This window comes from Argopecten irradians, chromosome 9 (assembly GCF_041381155.1).
Source record: "Argopecten irradians isolate NY chromosome 9, Ai_NY, whole genome shotgun sequence".
Classification (NCBI taxonomy): Eukaryota; Metazoa; Mollusca; class Bivalvia; order Pectinida; family Pectinidae; genus Argopecten; species Argopecten irradians.
Window position 1 is genome coordinate 43,498,149 of NC_091142.1, and position 27,783 is coordinate 43,525,931.

Genomic DNA, 27,783 nt, shown 5'->3' on the forward strand with positions numbered 1-27,783 from the left:
CTAGTCCACCCCGTATTACCCACCATATCACCACATCTAGGATCCCCAAACTTGTCTACTAGTCCACCCCGTATTACCCACCATATCACCACATCTAGGATCTCCAAACTACTTGTCTACTAGTCCATCCCTGTATTACCCACCATATCACCACATCTAGGATCCCCAAACTTGTCTACTAGTCCACCCCGTATTACCCACCATATCACCACATCTAGGATCCCCAAACTTGTCTACTAGTCCACCCCGTATTACCCACCATATCACCACATCTAGGATCCCCAAACTTGTCTACTAGTCCACCCTGTATTACCCACCATATCACCACATCTAGGATCCCCAAACTTGTCTACTAGTCCACCCCGTATTACCCACCATTATCACCACATCTAGGATCCCCAAACTTGTCTACTAGTCCACCCCGTATTACCCACCATATCACCACATCTAGGATCCCCAAACTTGTCTACTAGTCCACACGTATTACAACCATATCACCACATCTAGGATCCCCACACTTGTCTACTAGTCCACCCTGTATTACCCACCATATCACCACATCTAGGATCCCCAAACTTGTCTACTAGTCCACCCTGTATTACCCACCATATCACCACATCTAGGATCTCCAAACTTGTCTACTAGTCCACCCTGTATTACCCACCATATCACCACATCTAGGATCCCCAAACTTGTCTACTAGTCCACCCCGTATTACCCACCATATCACCACATCTAGGATCCCAAACTTGTCTACTAGTCCACCCTGTATTACCCACCATATCACCACATCTAGGATCCTCCAAACTTGTCTACTAGTCCACCCCGTATTACCCACCATATCACCACATCTAGGATCCCCAAACTTGTCTACTAGTCCACCCTGTATTACCCACCATATCACCACATCTAGGATCCCCAAACTTGTCTACTAGTCCACCCCGTATTACCCACCATATCACCACATCTAGGATCCCCAAACTTGTCTACTAGTCCACCCGTATTACCCACCATATCACCACATCTAGGATCCCAAACTTGTCTACTAGTCCACCACTGTATTACCCACCATATCACCACATCTAGGATCCCCAAACTTGTCTACTAGTCCACAACGTATTACCCACCATATCACCACATCTAGGATCCCCAAACTTGTCTACTAGTCCACCCTGTATTACCCACCATATCACCACATCTAGGATCCCCAAACTTGTCTCTCTACTAGTCCACCCCGTATTACCCACCATATCACCACATCTAGGATCCCCAAACTTGTCTACTAGTCCACCCCGTATTACCCACCATATCACCACATCTAGGATCCCCAAACTTGTCTACTAGTCCACCCCGTATTACCCACCATATCACCACATCTAGGATCCCCAAACTTGTCTACTAGTCCACAACGTATTACTAACCATATCACCACATCTAGGATCCCCACACTTGTCTACTAGTCCACCCTGTATTACCCACCATATCACCACATCTAGGATCTCCAAACTTGTCTACTAGTCTACACTGTATTACCCACCATATCACCACATCTAGGATCCCCAAACTTGTCTACTAGGGTTCCACCATATGCAGCAGGTAACTGGTCGGCATCAATGTGTTCCAGTAACGTGTCCTTGTAGTTAGCTGTGTTGACAAAGATATTCAGAAAAGGATTATTTATAAACGCGACAGATGAAACGGTAAGTGTATTAATCATGTTTATATAGTAAAGATTAGCTGCAATCAATTACCAAACGACTTGTGTTTTAATTCTTGATAATGTACTTAAAGTTACTGCTTTCTATAGACTACCGTTTCTAGCTGTAATATCGATATTTCAGGTCATTTTCGCAATTAATTTATTATCAAACATTACGTACTTGTACCAAATACTTTGATTTTCTTTCTGGTCTCTTCCGCAACAAAGGGACGAACAAGTTTCCAGATTACAGGGAAAATTTTGGGAGCTGAAGAAACAAACATATGAATAAAATATCTTTGGTAACAATATTGACGGATTTGAAATAGTCCGTCATGCAAAATACAAAAGCCACAAAAAAGACACATTAAAAGTTTTCATATGCTATAAGATAAGAATATACGGGAAACTAATCGTTTCAAGGTTAAACGTGACTTAAAAGAAAACCTAAAACAACTAATTATCCTTAGACGGCGAAGATATATTCAAGGCCTCTTGAGACAGCAATGTTGATAATCATTGTCAATACATAATGTATAATCATTATTGATGAATATTTGATGATAGCAATACTCTCAACTTTATCATCATGATGAAAAATCTAAGTGCAAGGCCACTCATAGATGCTGTAAATGAAGGACTCAAACAAAGGAATAAAGAAATTGGTTTAGCATTTATATTGAATTTAGTATACTGCACATGTTGTAGTATATACTAAGTGTGCAGTGTACATGTTGAATTTTTTAGTTAAACAAAAGATATTTACGGTATACCGTATCTATTTTATGATGTTTAAAGTTGTTTCAAGAACATTAAGTTTAATAACTCCCTTTCCTGAAATAACTGAAATAATTTTTATATTTAAATTTCTCATTTCTGAAATAACGATTTCAACACCAATAAATCCGGTAAGAATCTGAGTATCATTTTTTTATAATTCTATATTCATTTATTACTAAAATTATCAATTTTATCAATGTCTCTTCAAAGACAAAACAAGAAAAGAAACGGAAAATAAATTAATATATCCATATCTAAATATCCACTTAACATTTAAGAATATTTTCGAGAAAATATAACATTAGAAATGTTACCATTTCCGGATGTTTGCCAACATTGTTTCATGTACATTAGTTCACTAAACCTGCCTATATTATTAGTTTTTTTTTTAAATTTAATTAAAAACCTATTACGTGATTTGGTTACATATAACACTCAAATTTCTTTTGAATTCACAAGAACGCTAGTCGCTAACATCAAGAAAACTTCATGCAATGCACCGGACTTTAGCAAGTCTTCGTAAGGCTACCATACAAAAGTTCATTAGTCACTTTTAGTCATATCTTATAAATTTATGTTCATAATCTTTGTACTTATCTTTTCCCTTTCAATATAACGCAGTTGTCGATTTAACAAAAGACAAAATTCCCAGTGACAAAACAAGGGAGGAAACTCGTACTCAAAATTATTTTTTTACTGCGGAATAATATCATCAAATATAGTTCGTCAATGCAACCAAAACAAAACAAGAGGCCCATGGGCCTTAACGGTCACCTGAGTTCAGATTCAGAATGAAACAAAGACATGCATATAAACACTATATATTTTCCCATCAGGCCCTTGAAGTCAGTCAGTGATTTTATAAATTTGACTTTTTAATCTATGAAGATTATTTTGTTCCATCAAATCTGTGAATTCAGAAGATTTTTGAAATGTTATGCATTTTGACCCCTTTCCGCCCCACCCCTCTGGCCCATGGGGGTCGGCCAGGACCAATATGGATATGATGTTAAAATGCTATCTCAGGCTAATAATTCTAACCTAGAATGACTAATTCCTATGAAAACTAAGCAAATAATGTTCCTAGATGTGTTTTTCCGATATAAACTATAGTAAATTTGACCCCCTCCCCAGGGGAGAATCTGAGATCCCAGGGCCATGAAATTCACAAATTTTTGTAAAGGGCCTTAAGATCTTCCAATCTATCAAGAGTATCTGGTTCCATCAAATCTATGAATTCAAAAAAGAAGATTTGACCCCTTTTGGCTCCGCCCCTCTGGCCCCTAGGGGTCAGCCATGACCAATATGGATGTGGATGTGATGTTAAAATGCTATTTCAGACTAATAATTCTAACCCAGTTTGACTAATTCCTATGAAAAATAGGCAACTAATGTTCATAAATGTGTTTTTCCTATATAAACTAAAGTAAACTTGACCCCCTCCCCAGAGGGAAACATGAGACCCCAGGGTCATATTATTTACAACTTTTGTAAAGGACTTTAAGACCTTTCCATCTATGCAGAGTATTTGATTCTACCAGTTCGAGAATTTCAGAAGAAGATTTTTGAAGTTTTAGCCTATTTGACCCATTTTGGCCCCGCCCCTAAGGCCCCTGGGGATCAGTCATAGAAATTTGGTAATAAGATTCGATGGCTATCACATAAGGATAATTCTGACTACAATTGACTAATGTCCTATTATAATGACTAAATAATGCTCAAAAAAGTGTTTTCCCTATATAAACTACAGTAAACTTAACCCCTCTACAAGGGGAAACCTGAGACCCAAGGGTCATATAATTCACAATTTTCATAAAACACCTTAAGACCTGTCCATCTATGACGAGTATTTGATTCTACCATTTCCAGTATTTAAGAGGAAGATTTTTAAAGTTTTAACCTATTTGACCCTTTTTGCCCCGCCCCTCTGCCCCGAGGGGGTTGACCAGTATAAATATAGATATGATATTAAAATGTTATCTCAGGCTAATAATTCTAAACAAGTTTGACTCATTTCCTATGAAAATTGAGCAAAAAATGCTCAAAATTGTGTTTTCCCTATATAAACTATAGTAAACTTAACCCCCTCCCTAGCGGGGAAACTGAGACCCCAGGGTCATATAATTCACAATTTTTGTAAAGGACCTTAGGACCTTCATATCCATGAAGAGTATTTAATTCCATCACATATGTGAGTGGAGAAGAAGATTTTTGACATTTTAGTCAATTTTACCCCTTTTGGCCCCTCCCATAGCTCTCTGGGGGGTGGGGACCATATAATTCACAATTTAGATTGGTCTTATGCCTTAGAAGGTTTGTGCAAAATTTCATTGAAATTGCTTCAGCAGTTTTGGAGAAGAAATCGAAAATGTAAATCGTTTACGGACATACGACGCACGACGGACGACGACGGACAAAAGGCGATTAGAATAGGTCACTTGAGACTTCGTCTCAGGTGACCTAAAACTTTATAAAAGTTATAAGCACTTTCTTTTGCAATTAACCTCCTAACATTTGATTACAATAATCGATCAGTAGCATGAATTACATAAAACTGAAAGAGACATAAAGAATCCAAAATCGACCGAAAGTCTGCCGCGGAGGAAGACATCGGAGATGGCGTTGTTCGTGATGTTTGGGAATATACATATGGCGGAGTAATACAAAAATCATAGAGTCCCAACTGAACACTTAATACACACCGTCCATGGTGCATATGTATGTACAAATTCAATGTATATGTTTTTGAATACTGAGGTTTGATTTATTTATACCATCAAGAAATATGTTGAATGGACAAAACAAATTTAATTTTCATCGCGGATTGGCTTTAATTGTTTAGATTTGCTCATACTCGCCGAGCGTACCTAGGAATGCTGTTTCACAGGATCAATAAAATGTAAGATTTGTTTTATATCATTTTTTTCGACGATGCAATTGAGCTTTCGAAATAGTTATCCCAGATATCTTCCATTCATAATGAATTTGAACTTTTGGGATATTAATCTCCAGATACTTACCATTGCCAATGAACATGGATTTGAGTTTTCGAAATATTTATCCCAAGATATCGATCATTCATAATGAATTTGAACTTTTGGGGATATTAATCTCCGGATATCTATCATTGATTATGAATTTGAACTTTTTCGAATATCAATGTCCGGATATTTACCATTGACAATGAAGATAAATTTGAGTCTTTCGGGATAGTTATCCTCCACGAGAGTGACAAACTGATTAAATGTGTCAATGCCGGGTTTCCAGAGGTGCCGCATCCCGACCTTTTCCATATCGTAAATTATAGTCTCCCTGTCGATCACCTTTCCTAACTGCAAAAAAGAGGAGCGCCTTTATTTATAAAACTGTTCCCTTAGCAAAAGAGAGGGGCGCCTTTACTGAAAAAGTTGTTCCCTTAACTAATGAGAGGAGCGCCTTTATTGATAAAGCTGTTCCCTTAACAAACGAGAGGGGCGCCTTTATTGATAAAACTGTCCACTTAACAAAAGAGAGGGGCACCATTATTGATAAAACTGTCCCCTTAAAGATGCTCCACCGCTGACAAATGGTATTTTTTCACAATAAAAAACAGGATCAGACGATTTGGTATTTTTCTTCAGTTACAAAAGTTACTTACTTTGCATCGTTACCAAAATTGGAAAGTTTGAGCTTCTAATTTTACTTCAAGAAAAAAGTATGAGAAATAATAATTGCATTCCGATAAAATTTCGTGACACTATATTCTATATAGAATGGAGTTCTGACTGCGCATGCATCAAGAGCAAAATAAATTATTTTATATTATTTTTTGTGTTAATTAGACATATATATACACGATTAAACACCAATTGGTGTTCAAATGATGAGTATCATCTATGGTCTGTCGGCGGTGGATCATCTTTAACAAAGGAGAGGAGCGCCTTTATTGATAAAACTGTCCCCTTAACAAAAGAGAGGAGCGCCTTTATTGATAAAACTGTCCCCTCAACAAAGGAGAGGAGCGCCTTTATTGATAAAACCGTTCCCTTAATAAACGAGAGGAGCGCCTTTATTGATAAAACTGTCCCCCTAACAAAAGAGAGGAGCGCCTTTATTGATAAAGCTGTTCCCTCAACAAAGGAGAGGAGCGCCTTTATTGATAAAGCTGTTCCCTTAACAAACGAGAGGAGCGCCTTTATAGATAAAACTGTCCCCTTAACAAAAGAGAGGAGCGCCTTTATTGATAAAACTGTCCCCTTAACAAAAGAGAGGAGTGCCTTTATTGATAAAACTGTCCCCTTATCAAAAGAGAGGAGCGCCTTTATTGATAAACCTGTCCCCTTAACAAAAGAGAAGAGCGCCTTTATTGATAAAACTGTCCCCTTAACAAAAGAGAGGAGCGCCTTTATTGATAAAACTGTCCCCTTAACAAAAGAGAGGAGCGCCTTTAATGATACAGCTGTTCCCTCAACAAAAGAGAGGAGCGCCTTTAATGATACAGCTGTTCCCTCAACAAAAGAGAGGAGCGCCTTTAATGATAAAGCTGTTCCCTCAACAAAAGAGAGGAGCGCCTTTATTGATAAAACTGTCCCCTTAACAAAAGAGAGGAGCGCCTTTATTGATAAAACTGTCCCCTTAACAAAGGACAGGAGCGCCTTTAATGATAAAACTGTTCCCTCAACAAAGGAGAGAGGCCTTTCTTACAGGATAGTTCTAGAATACAGGTTAACATGCACCATTAAAATATAAGAAAACAATATTCAGCATAATTTACCAATCAAGATAATAACAAAGTATTAGCACTAACAGCTATAGGATAGGCCTAGCATACGTGTTAACATGCAACGATACTGGAAAAGATGTTTTACTTTAGATGCAATACGAGGAGAATATCAGTGAGAAAACAGGTTGTATGACTTACTCATCCAAGTCTGTGTAAAGAGGAATGTCAACGACAAATAGGTTAATGACAAGGATTCGAGGGCACAATGAGTAGAATGTCAATGCAAAACAGAGCATATCAAGAAGACCAAGAAACTTACTAATGAGCGCTAGGAGATCCATGATACAGTAGTATATACAAACAGTTGATTATCATTTCAGAACACCTACATCCCGTCAGGGACCTAAAGTGTCAATAATTACAGACCACAAAAAAAACCTTCAAAATGTTGATGAAACAGAAATATCAGATGGGATGTGACATAACCTTACAAGTAAACAGTTGACAAGTTGGAATCATGCTTAAAACTTCATTACAAACATATCACTTCATACCAACGAGGGACATATCATGATCAGACTGACATGCAGATGGTTAGCCCACCTTACGTGACTGTTCCAGCATGACCTTGGAGAATCGCTCAAGGTCACATAACTTATGGAGTAAGAGGTCCCTTTGTTTGACTGACGTCATTAGGCCTGTAATGATAGTAATATAAAATCGATCCTGGTACAACTGTATTTAGTAATGGAAGCGAGTCTGGTACCTAGGTGGGAGGGTATACAGGGCACCTCGTGACCTTGTCAGAAACATTCGGTTCTAGATATCTAGAAAGTTAGGAAAAAGAAGGAATTACAACAGTATGGACAACCTATTATCTTGTTTGGTTATCTGGAATCCATCCGTTGTCTTTACTTCTTTGACCCATATCTAGAGATATATTAAATTAGTTAAGACTCATTATGTAGATGAAAGAACTTCGTTGTATCCGGTCAATCACAACTTATCGTGATTGACAAGAATTCAAAGGTATGTATGAGTTATAGACTTTTGTTGAGGTTCATATGGTGATATTTCCATTCTACTTTCAGTTTCCCGTTTGATCTATGTTAAACCAGATAGGCAATATCAGGCTATGAACTCCCATCTGGTCAAGCGTATGCATATATAACGTTTCCGCCGCGTCATGACAATGTATACAATGTATACTTACGCATATACATATCTGTCAAATAATCTAAAAGGTGATTTTAAGGTTGTGGGGTCTAGTATTATCGTGTTGACAAAATAGCATGTATTGAACAATATCATCGCATAGTTTTCATTTGTTCGCTTGTTTCAAACCGTTTTGTGTTGAACTACATTCAGAAGCTGATGTTATGGCTGTTCCGTTTATTGAACTTGCTGACGTAAACATTAGCGCAATCGGAAAATAGCAAGATATGCGTGTAAAGTTTTGAATTTAAATGATCGTTATGGAAATATAAGTAATAAAATGTTACCAAATTGGATATACAGTTGATATGAAGCCCATCCGAAAGAAAGATTAAACAAGAGGCCCATGGGCCTTAACGGTCATCTGAGTACCTTGGCAATAATCATATAGGAAATTAATTATATATAGTGTCATGCCTCATGGTTGCCATCTTCGATTGGGGATCAACCAGAGATGTAACAACACTTTGTTGGGACCATGTCAGGCTCCTTTCATGCAAGTTTCAGCCAAATCGAACTGGTAGAACTTGAGAAGAAGTTCAAAATGTGTTTTCAAGATGGCAGCTGTGGCGGCTATCTTGGATTTCAGATCATCCCGAAAAATAAGAACACTTTGTCGGGACCATGTCAGGATCATTTCATGCAAGTTTCAGCCAAATCGCACTGGTAGCACTTGAGAAGTTCAAAATGTTGTTTCAAGATGGCGGCTGTGGCAGCCATCTTGGATTTTGGATCGACCCGAAAAATAAGAACACTTTGTCAGGACCATGTCAGGATCATTTCATGCAAGTTTCAGCCAAATCGCACTGGTAGAACTTGAGAAGAAGTTCAAAATGTGTTTTCAAGATGGTGGCTGTGGCGGCCATCTTGGATTTCGGATCGACCCGAAAAATAACAACACTGTCGGGACCATGTCAGGATCATTTCATGCAAGTCTCAGCCAAATCGCACCGGTAGAACTTGGGAAGAAGTTCAAAATGTGTTTTCAAGATGGCGGCTGTGGCGGCCATCTTTGATTTCGGATCGACCCGAAAAATAACAACACTTTGTCGGAACCATGTCAGGATCATTTCATGCAAGTTTCAGCCAAATCGCACTAGTAGAACTTGAGAAGAAGTTCAAAATGTGTTTTCAAAATGACGGCTGTGGCGGCCATCTTGGATTTCGGATCGACCCGAAAAATAACAACACTTTGTCGGGACCATGTCAGGATCATTTTTATGCAAGTTTCAGCCAAATCGCACTTGTAGAACTTGAGAAGAAGTTCAAAATGTGTTTTCAAGATGGCGGCTGTGGCGGCCATCTTGGATTTCGGATCGACCCGAAAAATAACAACACTTTGTCAGGACCATGTCAGGATCATTTCATGTAAGTTTCGGCTTAATCCCACTGGTCAAACTTGAGAAGAAGATTGAAATGTGAAAAGTTTACGGACGGCGGACGGCGGACGGCGCACGACGACGGACGAAGCATGATCAGATGACCTAAAAATATATAAATAGAATGGCGCCCGTTATGGTAACAGTTTATTTCTTAATTCTAACACCCTGAGATATTATATTAGATTCTAACAGAGCAGTATAACACCATATGGACCTGATCAAAAGTCCTTAATTTTATATATTAGATGGAGTTATTTGAGGATATATATATTGTACATACCTTTTTGGATTGTTCCTTCATGATTTTGGTGTACAATTCAAGTCTGTAAACTTTATGTTTTATCAGATCGATTTTTCTTGCACATGCACATAACCCTGGAATATGAAATGTCTAAATCATGCACATGCAAATGTCTGTTATTGACATAGGATGTCAGCAGGTTAATCCTATACTATAGGTAATCAACTCACGAATTACAAGGTTATATAACCTAATTCCATGTAGTCATATCGAGACGAGGAAAACATTATGTTAAATACAAATAGTTTACAACGGTAATATCAAAGCTTCATGTATATTTCACAAATCATTACAATGTCTTTGTTTGTCTGGTGCAATTGAATTTACAATTAATGAAAATCCAAATACAAGCGGATGAACTTTTAAAATCAAAACAGACAGATATACTTGGTCTTTCTCAATGAAATCAATTTTATGGCGTATAAGTGGCGGCTTTCTCCCTCAACCTCTAAACCCTCCCCCATCCCCTTCAAACAACCCATCGAAACTTTGAATACGAAAGTAGTTTCGGAGATACACATGTATAATTATATTTACATGCATGTTTTGGGAATCAAACTTTGACAGTCTATAGTTAGGTTAAGGCTAATATCGACCACACACAGAAAGTTACCTAGTTAATAATAAGAAATCAAATTGTGTCTTAACAATATGTCCAAAACCAATAACATCTACGACCTGGAAAGTGTCAGTCTTAAAGCAGATCGTCAGACGACTTGGTCTCAAAGTATTGTTTTGGGTGTGTACGGCAACGTAGTTAATACTTTATGGAACTACCGAACGTAAAAAGTATCGAATCAAGGATTGAGCCATGTTGTCAACGTTCAGACTTGTACCTTACATGTACCATTACATGCCGTCATTAATGCATACAATCCATGAACAACTATAATGGTACATTTAGTGTATAAACATGCCCAGTTCTTTCGTTGCCAGTAATAGTTGATGACATGCTTTATAATTTGCCCTTGAACATTGAAGTAAGACTTCAATTATAGAATATCAATACCAAACCGTTTTGTATCAATATTGATACATGCCTTTATTCGTATGAAGATCCTAGTTATATTTAATAGTTTATGTTATATATGCTATCAAAAAGTATTAAATTTCTCATTTACTATCATATACTTCTTCAAGTCAGCTCAATAAACAATGCTCGCACCTTTAAAGTCTAGTCGACCTAGAGGATCCACCCATATAGGACAACCTTCCTTATCGAAACCACTAGTGCCACCCGTGAAATACTTCTTTATAACCTCGGGGGACTCAAAATCCTCCAGGATCGTATCAACGTTATTCTTCTCCCTCCAGGACAAGCTCTGTAAAATAAACTGATGACTTTAACGCGTACAAAAACAATGACCAGTATTTACCTTTGTAAAATAAACTGATGACTTTAACGCGTACAAAAATAATGACCAGTATTTATCTTTGTAAAATAAACTGATGACTGTAACGCGTACAAAAACAATGACCAGTATTTATCTTTGTAAAATAAACTGATGACTGTAACGTGTACAAAAACAATGACCAGTATTTATCTTTGTAAAATAAACTGATGACTTTAACGCGTACAAAAACAATGACCAGTATTTATCTCTTTAAAGATGCTTCATCGCCGACAGAGCATTAACGACACAAATCATTTGAACAATAATTGATCTTTAATCGTATATAAGATATATATATATATGTCCAATTAACAAAAACAATGATAATTATTTATCTCTTTAAGAGTGCCTCTTTTTATAGTTTAATTCGACCTCTAAAAAAGTTTGTCATCGGATATCAAAATATAATATGATATACCATAATAATAGAATCAGAGAAGTAAGAGCATCTAAGTCTTTACGGGTAATATTAAAACATGTAATATAGACCCACTGTAATTTTACCATCAATGATTTTCTTGTTTAAAAGATATATAAAACGTATCCTTACATTTCTTAACATCTCCTCGGATTTGTTCAAGTCAAATTTTCTGGCTGTAAAACATAAAATAGATTCTAAACTATTTCTGTTTTGTCATAATATAATGTATGTCTGTAATATTTCTTCATTCCTTTGTTGTATAGAGCTTTCTATTATATTACCATTCAGTAAAGAAGTAGCTGCTAATACGCGTTTAATAATTGTGTTTTAGTTAAAACATATTTCATTGTCAATGTAAAAGGATCAGGCAAAAGTTATAACAACTTATAAAAGCCTTCTCCTAACATACAATGATGAAACGAGAGACAATAGACCTAGACAATATTAATAACATTAAATATAAAATTTACATTTTTATAAAACCAACATTTTTGCCTTGACTTTATAGATTGATGCAATAATTGTGTAACTATGTATACCAAAATGTGTGTTACATTTGCCTGCTCCTAAATATATAGCACTTACCTTTAAGCCATTTGAGGAGAAATCTATCGTCATGCTCTGGCCGAATTACATCTTTCACTTTGTCTCGAAACTGAAAATACAAAACACAAACTATATTGCAAACAGAATAAACAGGACACGAAAACGAAGTAGACATTACAGGTTTATAGTAAGCATCGATTGGCGACAATTTATCGTCAAATTATATGTGTCAGTACGCGATGGTACTACAATGTATCGTCAAATTATATGTGTCAGTACGCGATGGTACTACAATGTATCGTCAAACTATGTGTATCAGTACGCGATGGTACTACAATGTATCGTCAAACTATATGTGTCAGTACGCGATGGTACTACAATGTATCGTCAAATTATATGTATCAGTACGCGATGTTACTACAATGTATCGTCAAACTATGTGTGTCAGTACGCGATGGTACTACAATGTATCGTCAAATTATATGTGTCAGTACGCGATGTTACTACAATGTATCGTCAAATTATATGTGTCAGTACGCGATGGTACTACAATGTATCGTCAAACTATATGTGTCAGTACGCGATGGTACTACAATGTATCGTCAAATTATATGTATCAGTACGCGATGTTACTACAATGTATCGTCAAATTATATGTGTCAGTACGCGATGGTACTACAATGTATCGTCAAATTATATGTGTCAGTACGCGATGGTACTACAATGTATCGTCAAACTATATGTGTCAGTACGCGATGGTACTACAATGTATCGTCAAATTATATGTATCAGTACGCGATGGTACTACAATTTATCGTCAAACTATATGTGTCAGTACGCGATGGTACTACAATGTATCGTCAAATTATATGTGTCAGTACGCGATGGTACTACAATGTATCGTCAAACTATATGTGTCAGTACGCGATGGTACTACAATGTATCGTCAAACTATATGTGTCAGTACGCGATGGTACTACAATGTATCGTCAAATTATATGTATCAGTACGCGATGGTACTACAATGTATCGTCAAATTATATGTATCAGTACGCGATGGTACTACAATGTATCGTCAAACTATATGTATCAGTACGCGATGGTACTACAATGTATCGTCAAATTATATGTGTCAGTACGCGATGGTACTACAATGTATCGTCAAACTATGTGTATCAGTACGCGATGTTACTACAATGTATCGTCAAATTATATGTGTTCAGTACGCGATGGTACTACAATGTATCGTCAAATTATATGTGTCAGTACGCGATGGTACTACAATGTATCGTCAAACTATATGTATCAGTACGCGATGGTACTACAATGTATCGTCAAATTATATGTGTCAGTACGCGATGGTACTACAATTTATCGTCAAATTATATGTATCAGTACGCGATGGTACTACAATGTATCGTCAAATTATATGTGTCAGTACGCGATGGTACTACAATGTATCGTCAAACTATGTGTGTCAGTACGCGATGGTACTACAATGTATCGTCAAATTATATGTGTCAGTACGCGATGGTACTACAATGTATCGTCAAACTATGTGTATCAGTACGCGATGGTACTACAATGTATCGTCAAACTATGTGTATCAGTACGCGATGGTACTACAATGTATCGTCAAACTATGTGTATCAGTACGCGATGTTACTACAATGTATCGTCAAATTATATGTGTCAGTACGCAATGGTACTACAATGTATCGTCAAACTATATGTATCAGTACGCACGCGATGGTACTACAATGTATCGTCAAACTATGTGTGTCAGTACGCGATGGTACTACAATGTATCGTCAAACTATATGTGTCAGTACGCGATGGTACTACAATGTATCGTCAAATTATATGTATCAGTACGCGATGGTACTACAATGTATCGTCAAATTATATGTGTCAGTACGCGATGGTACTACAATGTATCGTCAAATTATATGTGTCAGTACGCGATGGTACTACAATGTATCGTCAAACTATGTGTGTCAGTACGCGATGGTACTACAATGTATCGTCAAACTATATGTATCAGTACGCGATGGTACTACAATGTATCGTCAAACTATGTATCAGTACGCGATGGTACTACAATGTATCGTCAAACTATGTGTGTCAGTACGCGATGGTACTACAATGTATCGTCAAACTATGTGTATCAGTACGCGATGGTACTACAATGTATCGTCAAACTATGTGTGTCAGTACGCGATGGTACTACAATGTATCGTCAAACTATGTGTATCAGTACGCGATGGTACTACAATGTATCGTCAAACTATATGTGTCAGTACGCGATGGTACTACAATGTATCGTCAAACTATGTGTGTCAGTACGCGATGGTACTACAATGTATCGTCAAACTATGTGTATCAGTACGCGATGGTACTACAATGTATCGTCAAACTATGTGTGTCAGTACGCGATGGTACTACAATGTATCGTCAAATTATATGTGTCAGTACGCGATGGTACTACAATGTATCGTCAAACTATGTGTATCAGTACGCGATGGTACTACAATGTATCGTCAAATTATATGTGTCAGTACGCGATGGTACTACAATGTATCGTCAAACTATGTGTGTCAGTACGCGATGGTACTACAATGTATCGTCAAACTATATGTGTCAGTACGCGATGGTACTACAATGTACGCTATGTGTCAGTACGCGATGGTACTACAATGTATCGTCAAACTATATGTGTCAGTACGCGATGGTACTACAATGTATCGTCAAACTATGTGTGTCAGTACGCGATGGTACTACAATGTATCGTCAAACTATGTGTATCAGTACGCGATGGTACTACAATGTATCGTCAAACTATGTGTATCAGTACGCGATGGTACTACAATGTATCGTCAAACTATGTGTATCAGTACGCGATGGTACTACAATGTATCGTCAAACTATGTGTATCAGTACGCGATGGTACTACAATGTATCGTCAAACTATATGTGTCAGTACGCGATGGTACTACAATGTATCGTCAAACTATGTGTATCAGTACGCGATGGTACTACAATGTATCGTCAAATTATGTGTGTCAGTACGCGATGGTACTACAATGTATCGTCAAACTATGTGTATCAGTACGCGATGGTACTACAATGTATCGTCAAATTATATGTGTCAGTACGCGATGGTACTACAATGTATCGTCAAATCGTCAAACTATGTGTATCAGTACGCGATGGTACTACAATGTATCGTCAAACTATGTGTATCAGTACGCGATGGTACTACAATGTATCGTCAAATTATATGTGTCAGTACGCGATGGTACTACAATGTATCGTCAAACTATGTGTGTCAGTACGCGATGGTACTACAATGTATCGTCAAATTATATGTGTCAGTACGCGATGGTACTACAATGTATCGTCAAACTATGTGTGTCAGTACGCGATGGTACTACAATGTATCGTCAAACTATATGTGTCAGTACGCGATGGTACTACAATGTATCGTCAAACTATGTGTATCAGTACGCGATGGTACTACAATGTATCGTCAAACTATGTGTATCAGTACGCGATGGTACTACAATGTATCGTCAAACTATGTGTCGTATCAGTACGCGATGGTACTACTACAATGTATCGTCAAACTATGTGTATCAGTACGCGATGGTACTACAATGTATCGTCAAACTATGTGTATCAGTACGCGATGGTACTACAATGTATCGTCAAACTATGTGTATCAGTACGCGATGGTACTACAATGTATCGTCAAACTATGTGTATCAGTACGCGATGGTACTACAATGTATCGTCAAACTATGTGTATCAGTACGCGATGGTACTACAATGTATCGTCAAACTATGTGTATCAGTACGCGATGGTACTACAATGTATCGTCAAACTATGTGTATCAGTACGCGATGGTACTACAATGTATCGTCAAACTATGTGTATCAGTACGCGATGGTACTACAATGTATCGTCAAACTATGTGTATCAGTACGCGATGGTACTACAATGTATCGTCAAACTATGTGTGTCAGTACGCGATGGTACTACAATGTATCGTCAAACTATGTGTATCAGTACGCGATGGTACTACAATGTATCGTCAAATGTGTATATGTGTCAGTAGTGTACAGTATCGTCAAATATGTGTATCAGTACGCGATGGTACTACAATGTATCGTCAAACTATGTGTCAGTACGCGATGGTACTACAATGTATCGTCAAACTATGTGTATCAGTACGCGATGGTACTACAATGTATCGTCAAACTATGTGTATCAGTACGCGATGGTACTACAATGTATCGTCAAACTATGTGTATCAGTACGCGATGGTACTACAATGTATCGTCAAACTATGTGTATCAGTACGCGATGGTACTACAATGTATCGTCAAACTATGTGTATCAGTACGCGATGTTACTACAATGTATCGTCAAACTATGTGTATCAGTACGCGATGGTACTACAATGTATCGTCAAACTATGTGTATCATTACGTACGCGATGGTACTACAATGTATCGTCAAACTATGTGTGTCAGTACGCGATGGTACTACAATGTATCGTCAAACTATGTGTATCAGTACGCGATGTTACTACAATGTATCGTCAAACTATGTGTATCAGTACGCGATGGTACTACAATGTATCGTCAAACTATGTGTGTCAGTACGCGATGGTACTACAATGTATCGTCAAACTATGTGTATCAGTACGCGATGGTACTACAATGTATCGTCAAACTATGTGTATCAGTACGCGATGGTACTACAATGTATCGTCAAACTATGTGTATCAGTACGCGATGGTACTACAATGTATCGTCAAACTATGTGTATCAGTACGCGATGGTACTACAATGTATCGTCAAACTATGTGTATCAGTACGCGATGGTACTACAATGTATCGTCAAACTATGTGTATCAGTACGCGATGGTACTACAATGTATCGTCAAACTATGTGTATCAGTACGCGATGGTACTACAATGTATCGTCAAACTATGTGTATCAGTACGCGATGGTACTACAATGTATCGTCAAACTATGTGTATCAGTACGCGATGGTACTACAATGTATCGTCAAACATGTACAATGTATGAATTTATCAGTACGCGATGGTACTACAATGTATCGTCAAACTATGTGTGTCAGTACGCGATGGTACTACAATGTATCGTCAAACTATATGTGTCAGTACGCGATGGTACTACAATGTATCGTCAAACTATGTGTATCAGTACGCGATGTTACTACAATGTATCGTCAAACTATGTGTGTCAGTACGCGATGGTACTACAATGTATCGTCAAACTATGTGTATCAGTACGCGATGGTACTACAATGTATCGTCAAACTATGTGTATCAGTACGCGATGGTACTACAATGTATCGTCAAACTATATGTGTCAGTACGCGATGGTACTACAATGTATCGTCAAACTATGTGTGTCAGTACGCGATGGTACTACAATGTATCGTCAAACTATGTGTATCAGTACGCAATGGTTCTACAATGTATCGTCAAACTATGTGTATCAGTACGCGATGGTACTACAATGTATCGTCAAACTATGTGTATCAGTACGCGATGGTACTACAATGTATCGTCAAACTATGTGTATCAGTACGCGATGGTACTACAATGTATCGTCAAACTATGTGTATCAGTACGCGATGGTTCTACAATGTATCGTCAAACTATGTGTATCAGTACGCGATGGTACTACAATGTATCGTCAAACTATGTGTATCAGTACGCGATGGTACTACAATGTATCGTCAAACTATGTGTATCAGTACGCGATGGTACTACAATGTATCGTCAAACTATGTGTGTCAGTACGCGATGGTACTACAATGTATCGTCAAACTATGTGTATCAGTACGCGATGGTACTACAATGTATCGTCAAACTATGTGTATCAGTACGCACGCGATGTATCAGTACGCGATGGTACTACAATGTATCGTCAAACTATGTGTATCAGTACGCGATGGTACTACAATGTATCGTCAAACTATGTGTATCAGTACGCGATGGTACTACAATGTATCGTCAAACTATGTGTATCAGTACGCGATGGTACTACAATGTATCGTCAAACTATGTGTATCAGTACGCGATGGTACTACAATGTATCGTCAAACTATGTGTATCAGTACGCGATGTTACTACAATGTATCGTCAAACTATGTGTATCAGTACGCGATGGTACTACAATGTATCGTCAAACTATGTGTATCAGTACGCGATGGTACTACAATGTATCGTCAAACTATGTGTATCAGTACGCGATGGTACTACAATGTATCGTCAAACTATGTGTATCAGTACGCGATGTTACTACAATGTATCGTCAAACTATGTGTATCAGTACGCGATGGTACTACAATGTATCGTCAAACTATGTGTATCAGTACGCGATGTTACTACAATGTATCGTCAAACTATGTGTATCAGTACGCGATGGTACTACAATGTATCGTCAAACTATGTGTATCAGTACGCGATGGTACTACAATGTATCGTCAAACTATGTGTATCAGTACGCGATGTTACTACAATGTATCGTCAAACTATGTGTATCAGTACGCGATGGTACTACAATGTATCGTCAAACTATGTGTATCAGTACGCGATGGTATACTACAATGTATCGTCAAACTATGTGTATCAGTACGCGATGGTACTACAATGTATCGTCAAACTATGTGTATCAGTACGCGATGGTACTACAATGTATCGTCAAACTATGTGTATCAGTACGCGATGGTACTACAATGTATCGTCAAACTATGTGTATCAGTACGCGATGGTACTACAATGTATCGTCAAACTATGTGTATCAGTACGCGATGGTACTACAATGTATCGTCAAACTATGTGTATCAGTACGCGATGTTCTACAATGTATCGTCAAACTATGTGTATCAGTACGCGATGGTACTACAATGTATCGTCAAACTATGTGTATCAGTACGCGATGGTACTACAATGTATCGTCAAACTATGTGTATCAGTACGCGATGGTACTACAATGTATCGTCAAACTATGTGTATCAGTACGCGATGGTACTACAATGTATCGTCAAACTATGTGTATCAGTACGCGATGGTACTACAATGTATCGTCAAACTATGTGTATCAGTACGCGATGGTACTACAATGTATCGTCAAACTATGTGTATCAGTACGCGATGGTACTACAATGTATCGTCAAACTATGTGTATCAGTACGCGATGGTACTACAATGTATCGTCAAACTATGTGTATCAGTACGCGATGGTACTACAATGTATCGTCAAACTATGTGTATCAGTACGCGATGGTTACTACAATGTATCGTCAAACTATGTGTATCAGTACGCGATGGTACTACAATGTATCGTCAAACTATGTGTATCAGTACGCGATGGTACTACAATGTATCGTCAAACTATGTGTATCAGTACGCGATGGTACTACAATGTATCGTCAAACTATGTGTATCAGTACGCGATGGTACTACAATGTATCGTCAAACTATGTGTATCAGTACGCGATGGTACTACAATGTATCGTCAAACTATGTGTATCAGTACGCGATGGTACTACAATGTATCGTCAAACTATGTGTATCAGTACGCGATGGTACTACAATGTATCGTCAAACTATGTGTATCAGTACGCGATGGTACTACAATGTATCGTCAAACTATGTGTATCAGTACGCGATGGTACTACAATGTATCGTCAAACTATGTGTATCAGTACGCGATGGTACTACAATGTATCGTCAAACTATGTGTATCAGTACGCGATGGTACTACAATGTATCGTCAAACTATGTGTATCAGTACGCGATGGTACTACAATGTATCGTCAAACTATGTGTATCAGTACGCGATGGTACTACAATGTATCGTCAAACTATGTGTATCAGTACGCGATGGTACTACAATGTATCGTCAAACTATGTGTATCAGTACGCGATGGTACTACAATGTATCGTCAAACTATGTGTATCAGTACGCGATGGTACTACAATGTATCGTCAAACTATGTGTATCAGTACGCGATGGTACTACAATGTATCGTCAAACTATGTGTATCAGTAGCGTGGCAAGTATCGTCAAACTATGTGTATCAGTACGCGATGGTACTACAATGTATCGTCAAACTATGTGTATCAGTACGCGATGGTACTACAATGTATCGTCAAACTATGTGTATCAGTACGCGATGTTACTACAATGTATCGTCAAACTATGTGTATCAGTAGGCGATGTTACTACAATGTATCGTCAAACTATGTGTATCAGTACGCGATGGTACTACAATGTTGTTTGCTATTGTATCTGGATGTAACATTTGGTATGACAAAACAGAACAGTTAATTTTACGTGATACCCGGCTCTGACCTCCTAGCATTTCTGAAATCTCCTGAAAATGTTTCTCCCATATAAGCGAATATGCGTGTTGATAATGGTTTCTTTAAACTCTGTCTTATGGCATTGAGAATGTGCTTTTAAAATGCTACAGAATACCTAATACACTAACTATATTCCTCTGTAAGTATCACCACCGTAGACAACTAGACATATAAAAAATTACGGCATATGGTCCAAAAACCAGCTTAAAATGATAAAAGTATGTAGGAACTATATAAAAGTTATATGTGACGTAACTGGGCAAACATTTTGATAAGTTAATTTTTCTTCATTAATATAGTGAAAACCGTGAATTAAGCTGTGAGAATCATTTAAAGGGTTTCAAGTGCCTTATAAACGGTAGTTACAACACAGAAAGTATGTACTATAAAATTGTTTTACTTTACAATTACTAACAACACTATAAAAGTGTGGCATGAAATTGTTGACCACAATGTCACACCTTGTTCTGATCGTATGACTCATTTCGCTTCATTATAAATGTTAATATAATGATTCTGGCAGTACTGCCAAACATTATTTTCAGCTCCTTTTGTACTTGTAAAGTTGAGATATATGCATTGAAAGTACTGTAATTCTCAAAATGTTGGTAACTTTTGGTGATGAATAACATATTGGAAGCTGATCTTGATTCGTGAGTATGAAAAATTCATCATATATAACTTAAATTTTATAGCATGAATGTATGATACTCTATAGGATAAATCGCAGAAAAAAAGAGATCCCATTTATTTGTCAAAATAATCCTGAATGAGTGATTATTTACCAGAGAATTTTCGCGGGAAAATCAATGAAATCATTATAGAAAAAAAAACAGACTCCCAAGAACCGCTGTTCGTTAAAAAGTGCACATGCAACTATACAGTCATAAACATTTAAGATATGACGATATTGAGTTGTGCTGGTATGTCATCAATAGTCTATATGTACAGTATGTGAGTCAGCAAGGAAGGTCCTATTTATATAATTAATCCACTTAAGTAACATCCTGTGGCGAGTGCACGAAAAAAGTCACATACACAGTCATCTGCCTAACACGACACTCGCATATGTTAATATGTCACATTTTTTAAATAAAACAGGCTTTTGCTTTTAACAACCAATGTCAATCGTATAGATATACATTTAAATGAGTATTTATTATAGTTAGAAGATGACAAATACCAAAAGCAATAATTTTCATGCATTAAATGACTAATTAATTTGTTTTCTTTATCAAGCATAGTTTGTACATTTATTTCTTTGGGTTCTTCTTTCGTTTCATACGATCGCTATCTTTTCATATCAATCAGTAGTGGGGGAGGAGAAATAGGTTCCCATGTACCCCTCTGGCAGTTTTTCGAAACATGGTTTTTTAGGACCGGTATGATGTCTAGTTTCATTTTATGCTTGTTGCCATTGACAACTAATGTCCCATGGGGGTCATATGGCGGCCATCTTGGATTTCAGGTATCAAAAATGGCCAAAATGACACATTCGCATATATGCGCATAGATAGAGAACCAGACAACATTCAGAGGCAAATAAACATATTTTTGATATGATTGAAACATGCTGAATACGATTAAATCATAATAATGACGTTACGTCTTCTCATTTTTGTGAAATGACGGGAAAACAATGAAATTTTCAGCTTTTTTCCCCTAAAAATCGATAAATGTCATAATTTTTATCACAAGTAAAAAAATTGATGGACAAATCACCTTGTAACAGTCATTTCGAATTGAACCAACCCTTGTGTAAACATATGTGTACTATAAAAAGATAGATCGCATCAATGAGGTCGGAAAAAGAGAGGGAACCCCCCCCCCCCATAAAAATTTATCAAAAAATGGCCAAAATGAAACATTCGCATATATGCGCATAGATAGAGAACCAGACAACATTCAGAGGCAAATAAACACATTTTTTGATATGATTGAAACATGCTGAATACCATTAAATCATAATAATGACGTTACGTCTTCTCATTTTTGTGAAATGACGGGAAAACAATGAAATTTTCAGCCTTTTTTCCCTAAAAAATCGATAAATGTCATAATTTAAATTACAAGTAAAAGAATTGATGGACAAAACACCTTGTAACAGTCATTTCGAATTGCACTAACCCTTGTGTAAACACATGTGTACTATAAAAAGATATATCGCATGAGTGAGGTGGGAAAAAGAGAGGGACCCCCCACCGAAAAGAAAATGCAGAAGAAAAAAATTGAAAAACAAAATCAATAAATTAAAACTCTAAATATTCTGTCAACACACATTGTAACAGTTATTCTGAATTGAACTGACTCTTGTCTAAACATATGTGCATTATAAAAGGATAGATTTATGGTTTTTAGCAGAAGAAGCGAGATGACCTCCAACCCCCTCCCCAATAATTAAAAAAAAAAATATTCCCGGATCCAGTAAACATCCAAAGGCTAGTTCACATGTTTTATCCATAATTCAGGCAGTTCCCAATAACCGTAATAATTTATTTCTTTTTAGTGAAAACAACTGGGTTCGAATTATTCTCCTTCAATTTTGGATATACCTCCCCATGAAAAAGGTGTACCATTGTGATGCCTGCTCGCATAAGTTAAAAACTACAAATACATATAATATCTGCTGAGGAGGAACAGTCACAGACTGGGCCGCCACAACGGGATCCTAGGAAAACAGTCAATTAGAATGAGAGGACAGGGACCGTAGGTAAAAGTCATTGAAAGTAGTCTGACCACGCCAAAAGGCAGCAGACATGATGTCCTGGAACCATGACCCATTATGGAATGCCAAAGAAGCCGCAAGGGCTCTAACCTCATGGGCCATCTCCTTTCATTTCGCCCCAGATTGATAATTAGACTGCAGGTGTACTGGGAGGAGAAATCCTGCTGACCCTGTTTAATGGGCAAGAATTGTACATCGCCACCTTGTTTTATCAAGGGAAAACCTAAGCGTCCGACTGGGACAAAGCAGCCGATCATTCTCCTTCGACTCAATAGAGATTGTGAATCTTTACCAAAAAGGCAGGATCAGTGAGTAGGGTAACAGAGCTATATCTGGCCCAACGAAGCACGAAAAGTCGAAAAGTGAATAGATGGATATCACTCCTCCTACGGCCCGAGGCAAAAGCAAGCAGGAAGTCAAAAGTAAAAACCTTAATGGAGACCGACACCAAAGGTTATTAAGGAGCCCCTTTCAGTAACACAAGTGCTAGATTCCACTGTGGAGCTAACTGCCGTACCCTAGGCCTATCCAGACTGAACCACCTAATCAAGGCAGACAAAGAGTTGGAAGACCCTAACTCTGGTCTACCATGAGAATACAGTACACTGGAAATAGCCATGCGATAGCCTGCAATAGTACTAGAGGCAAGTTTGCGTTCCCTAAACAAATAGAGAAGGGAATCCGCAATCAGCTGGGCAGAGGCCTTGACCTGATCAATCTTCCTGTCGATACACCAATCACAGACGATCTTCCATGACTGTTAGACGGCAGGTGAGGAAGACTTATTGATCGGGCGATGCGAGCTGACACGTCTTAAGAAAAGCCTGACTGAGCGAGGCCTCCTGAGATAGCTTCCACGCTCTTGAATGGATCTTCCGGGACCGAGGCTGGCGCAGGAGATTTGTTCTGAGTGGGGAAACCAGAGGAATATCCACCAACAGAAACGCCAAGAACTCCGGAAACCAGGATTTTCTCGGTCACAGGGGCGCTATCAGAAAAGGAGAAAATGATGCTCCCGAAACTTCTATTAGAACCCTGCCCACCAGGTTGAATGGAGGGAATGCATAAGCATGTATCCCCTCCCAATCTAGAGATAGAGCGTCCACAGCCCAAGTCATTTGGTCTGGCACCGGAGAGACAAAAGTGGACAATTAGTGGCGAAGTGGCGAAAAGGTCTATATGAGGTCTGTTCCACACCTAGCAAATGCCCTCGAAGATCGGGAGATTTAGCTGCCTTTCTGTCACAACCGGCTTGCGGCGCCTGGAAAGAGCATCCGCCAGAACATTCAACCTGTCTGGAAGAGACACTAACCCTAAGAGAGTTAACCACATTTCCTGACAGAAGAGAAGAACACGAATGACTTTGCCCCCCACCCTTTCTCTCCAGATACGCGACAACTGTAGAGTTGTCTGTAGTCACACAAACCACCTTGGAATGTAGAATCTTCAGAAAAGCCTGCAAAGCTAACCGAACAGCCTTATCTCCAGCACGTTGATATGCTCGGAGACCTGATCACCAGACCACTCCCCCGACTGGCAATGGCCGTCGAGGTAAGCCCCCAACCTGTCATCTGTCATCGCTCCAACGATTCCTAGACTCGGTGGAGTATGAGGGAATCGTCGAAATAGATGTGTACATTTATTTTCCTGGAGTGATGAAATCCTACGCCAACCTGCAGCAGTTTGATGAAAACCAAAGTAACAGTCGTGATACCGAAAGGATTTAGTTTTGTGGTAATGAGCTGTGCTATACCATCGTGTCTTCAGGACAAAAAAAATCAAGGATAATAATTCGAACACAGTGGTACGTTTCGTTCTGGCACGAGCCGAAAATTTATGAAAAATTCTATGTTTCCAGTTGTTCACTAAAAGAGAGTGGATTATTACGGTTCTAACCACGTTCTAGTTGTAATTGGGGCCGCGATGGCCGATTGGTATGATGTCTCGACATATTACCACAAGCCCTCCACCTCTGGGTAAGCTTGTTCGAATCTACAGGGGGGCAGTTGCCAGGTATTGACTGCTGGCGGTGTTTTTTCTCCGGGAACTCCGCCTTTCCTCCACAAATAAACCTGGCACATCCTTACATGACCCTGGCTGTTAAAAAATGTAATTGTAGTTTGGAACTGTCTGAATCATATATAAGGAAATATGTAGTTTATGTAACAATAATTATGAGATTTAAAAACATAAATCCTTTTAAAATAGACATATGTTTACACAAGGATAAGTGCAATTCGAAATGACTAGTACAATGTGTTTTGTCCATCAATTGTTTTACTTGTGATAAAAATTATGACATTTATCGATTTTTTAGGAAAAAAAAGCTGAAAATTTCATTGTTTTCCCGTCATTTCACAAAAATGAGAAGACGTAACGTCATTATTATGATTTAATCGTATTCAGCATATTTCAATCATATCAAAAAATGTGTTTATTTGCCTCTGAATGTTGTCTGGTTCTCTATCTATGCGCATATATGCGAATGTGTCATTTTGGCCATTTTTTGATAAATTTTTATGGGGGGGTCCCTCTTTTTTTCCGACCTCATTGATGCAATCTATCTTTTTATAGTACACATATGTTTACACAAGGGTTAGTTCAATTCGAAATGACTGTTACAAGGTGATTTGTCCATCGATTTCTTTACTTGTGATAAAAATTATGACATTTATCGATTTTTTAGGGAAAAAAAGCTGAATTTGTTATTGTTTTCCGTCATTTCACAAAAATGTGAAGACGTAACGTCATTATTATGATTTAATCGTATTCAGCATGTTTCAATCATATCAAAAATGTGTTTATTTGCCTCTGAATGTTGTCTGGTTCTCTATCTATGCGCACATATTAGAATTTGTCATTTTGGCCCTCTTTGATACCTGAAATCCAAGATGGCCGCCATATGACCCCCATGGGACATTAGTTGTCAATGGCATCAAGCATAAAATGAAACTAGACATCATACCGGTCCTAAACAACCATGTTTCGAAAAACTGCCAGAGGGGTACATGGGAACCTATTTCTCCTCCCCCACTACAGAGTATTAAGAATAAATTGTGAAACAAAATTAATTTGAGATACAAAATTCGATGAAAAATAAAGTATTGAATAAACGTTTATATACAATAAAGAACAAAATAAGAACATTTGTCGTTGGTATAAGTGGCGACCACCTGAATTTTAGCCTCCATCAGATTTATCTTATTAAGATTATGAATAGAGTCGTGACTTCATGCTTGAGTGATTAATGATTTTACACCTGAGTGATAATATACTCTACCGTATTAAGAGCTGACTGCTGTTCGACAGTTAGTGTGCCCACGACACCTGAATCGTCTGTAGTAGGGAGGACTTCAGCTTGGGCACCTGTATCCCCCATCCTGGCCTGCAGTGAGATAGACGATGATTCTTTGTTAGTCATTATAACTATCACGTGCGCTATATATCATATAAAAAATAAGTACTCATACACTTATTGTAAGTCTGACCTTCCTGGTGCCAATCAACCGTAACGAAACATATTAAAGCTAACAATCTACTTTCGTCAAGCTTGCTATAAAATGCTTTCATAAGTAGGTTGGATATTGAACCTCTTTAAAGAACATCAATGCTTGAATGTAGTCAATGTTCTGTAGGGTTTTGGACTTGTGCGCATTGATTCACCCAACACTGGTATGTGTTCACATACAGTCTGGCGTCCTATAGTTAAAGGTGTCATTAGTTTAAAGGAAAAGTTATATAACTAGAATTCGTCAACATCTGTATGTTATAAACTGTACTCCTGGATATAAATCCACACTAACTTCACAACTCTATATAACTATACCACAACAGTATTACTGGTGTAAAATATATACAAATACACCACGACAGTATTACTAATAATGTATTGGTGTAACCATTGTATTTGACCAGGTTTGGGCTACTCACCGGTAATATCGATCTTCTCTGTCACATATCCATTTCAGAAGACGGCGATTTCTGCTGTCACAATGTTTCTACTAAAACCACCAAATGTCCTATATGTTTACATGTCCCGGTTGTTCCCTTCTCTCCAGCGAACCATTACCCTCTCGTACGACTGCCGCACCAGACAGGGGGTTACATTACATACGTATGTGGTTCCTATACAGGCATTCCAATATCAATGAATTAAATACCGGTGTCGCGGCAAACACGCCATACTATAATTGTGGGTACATGTAT

General features: G+C 37.9%; 1 protein-coding gene across 2 annotated transcripts; it reads right to left on the reverse strand.

Moving 5' to 3' along the window:
* Positions 1 to 1,504: 1,504 nt before the first annotated feature.
* LOC138332395 (SEC14-like protein 2) lies at positions 1,505 to 27,742 on the reverse strand. 2 transcript variants are annotated; one of them, XM_069280486.1, is made up of 9 exons: positions 27,508 to 27,742; positions 26,858 to 26,962; positions 12,480 to 12,549; positions 12,024 to 12,067; positions 11,245 to 11,401; positions 7,785 to 7,879; positions 5,655 to 5,811; positions 1,881 to 1,967; positions 1,505 to 1,644 (listed from the first exon to the last, which is right to left on the reverse strand). In XM_069280486.1, the coding sequence occupies exons 2-9, from the start codon at positions 26,954 to 26,956 to the stop codon at positions 1,520 to 1,522; spliced, it is 834 nt and encodes a 277-aa protein (XP_069136587.1). In that variant the 5' UTR covers positions 26,957 to 26,962; positions 27,508 to 27,742; the 3' UTR covers positions 1,505 to 1,519. The 2 variants fall into 2 exon arrangements, with proteins under 2 accessions (XP_069136587.1, XP_069136586.1); XM_069280485.1 differs by lacking the exon at positions 7,785 to 7,879 and adding an exon at positions 10,059 to 10,153 and having other exon boundaries at positions 27,508 to 27,741.
* Between the last annotated feature and the right edge of the window lie 41 nt (positions 27,743 to 27,783).

Excerpts from the sequence above, each read along its gene's own strand:
- LOC138332395 (XM_069280486.1), bottom strand. The coding sequence starts at position 26,956 with ATGGGGGATACAGGTGCCCAAGCTGAAGTCCTCCCTACTACAGACGAT. Across the intron at positions 12,068-12,479 it reads TCTCCTCAAATGGCTTAAAG|CCAGAAAATTTGACTTGAAC; the intron begins GTAAGTGCTATA and ends TATGTTTTACAG. Across the intron at positions 1,968-5,654 it reads ATTTATCTTCATTGTCAATG|CTCCCAAAATTTTCCCTGTA; the intron begins GTAAATATCCGG and ends TTGTTTCTTCAG.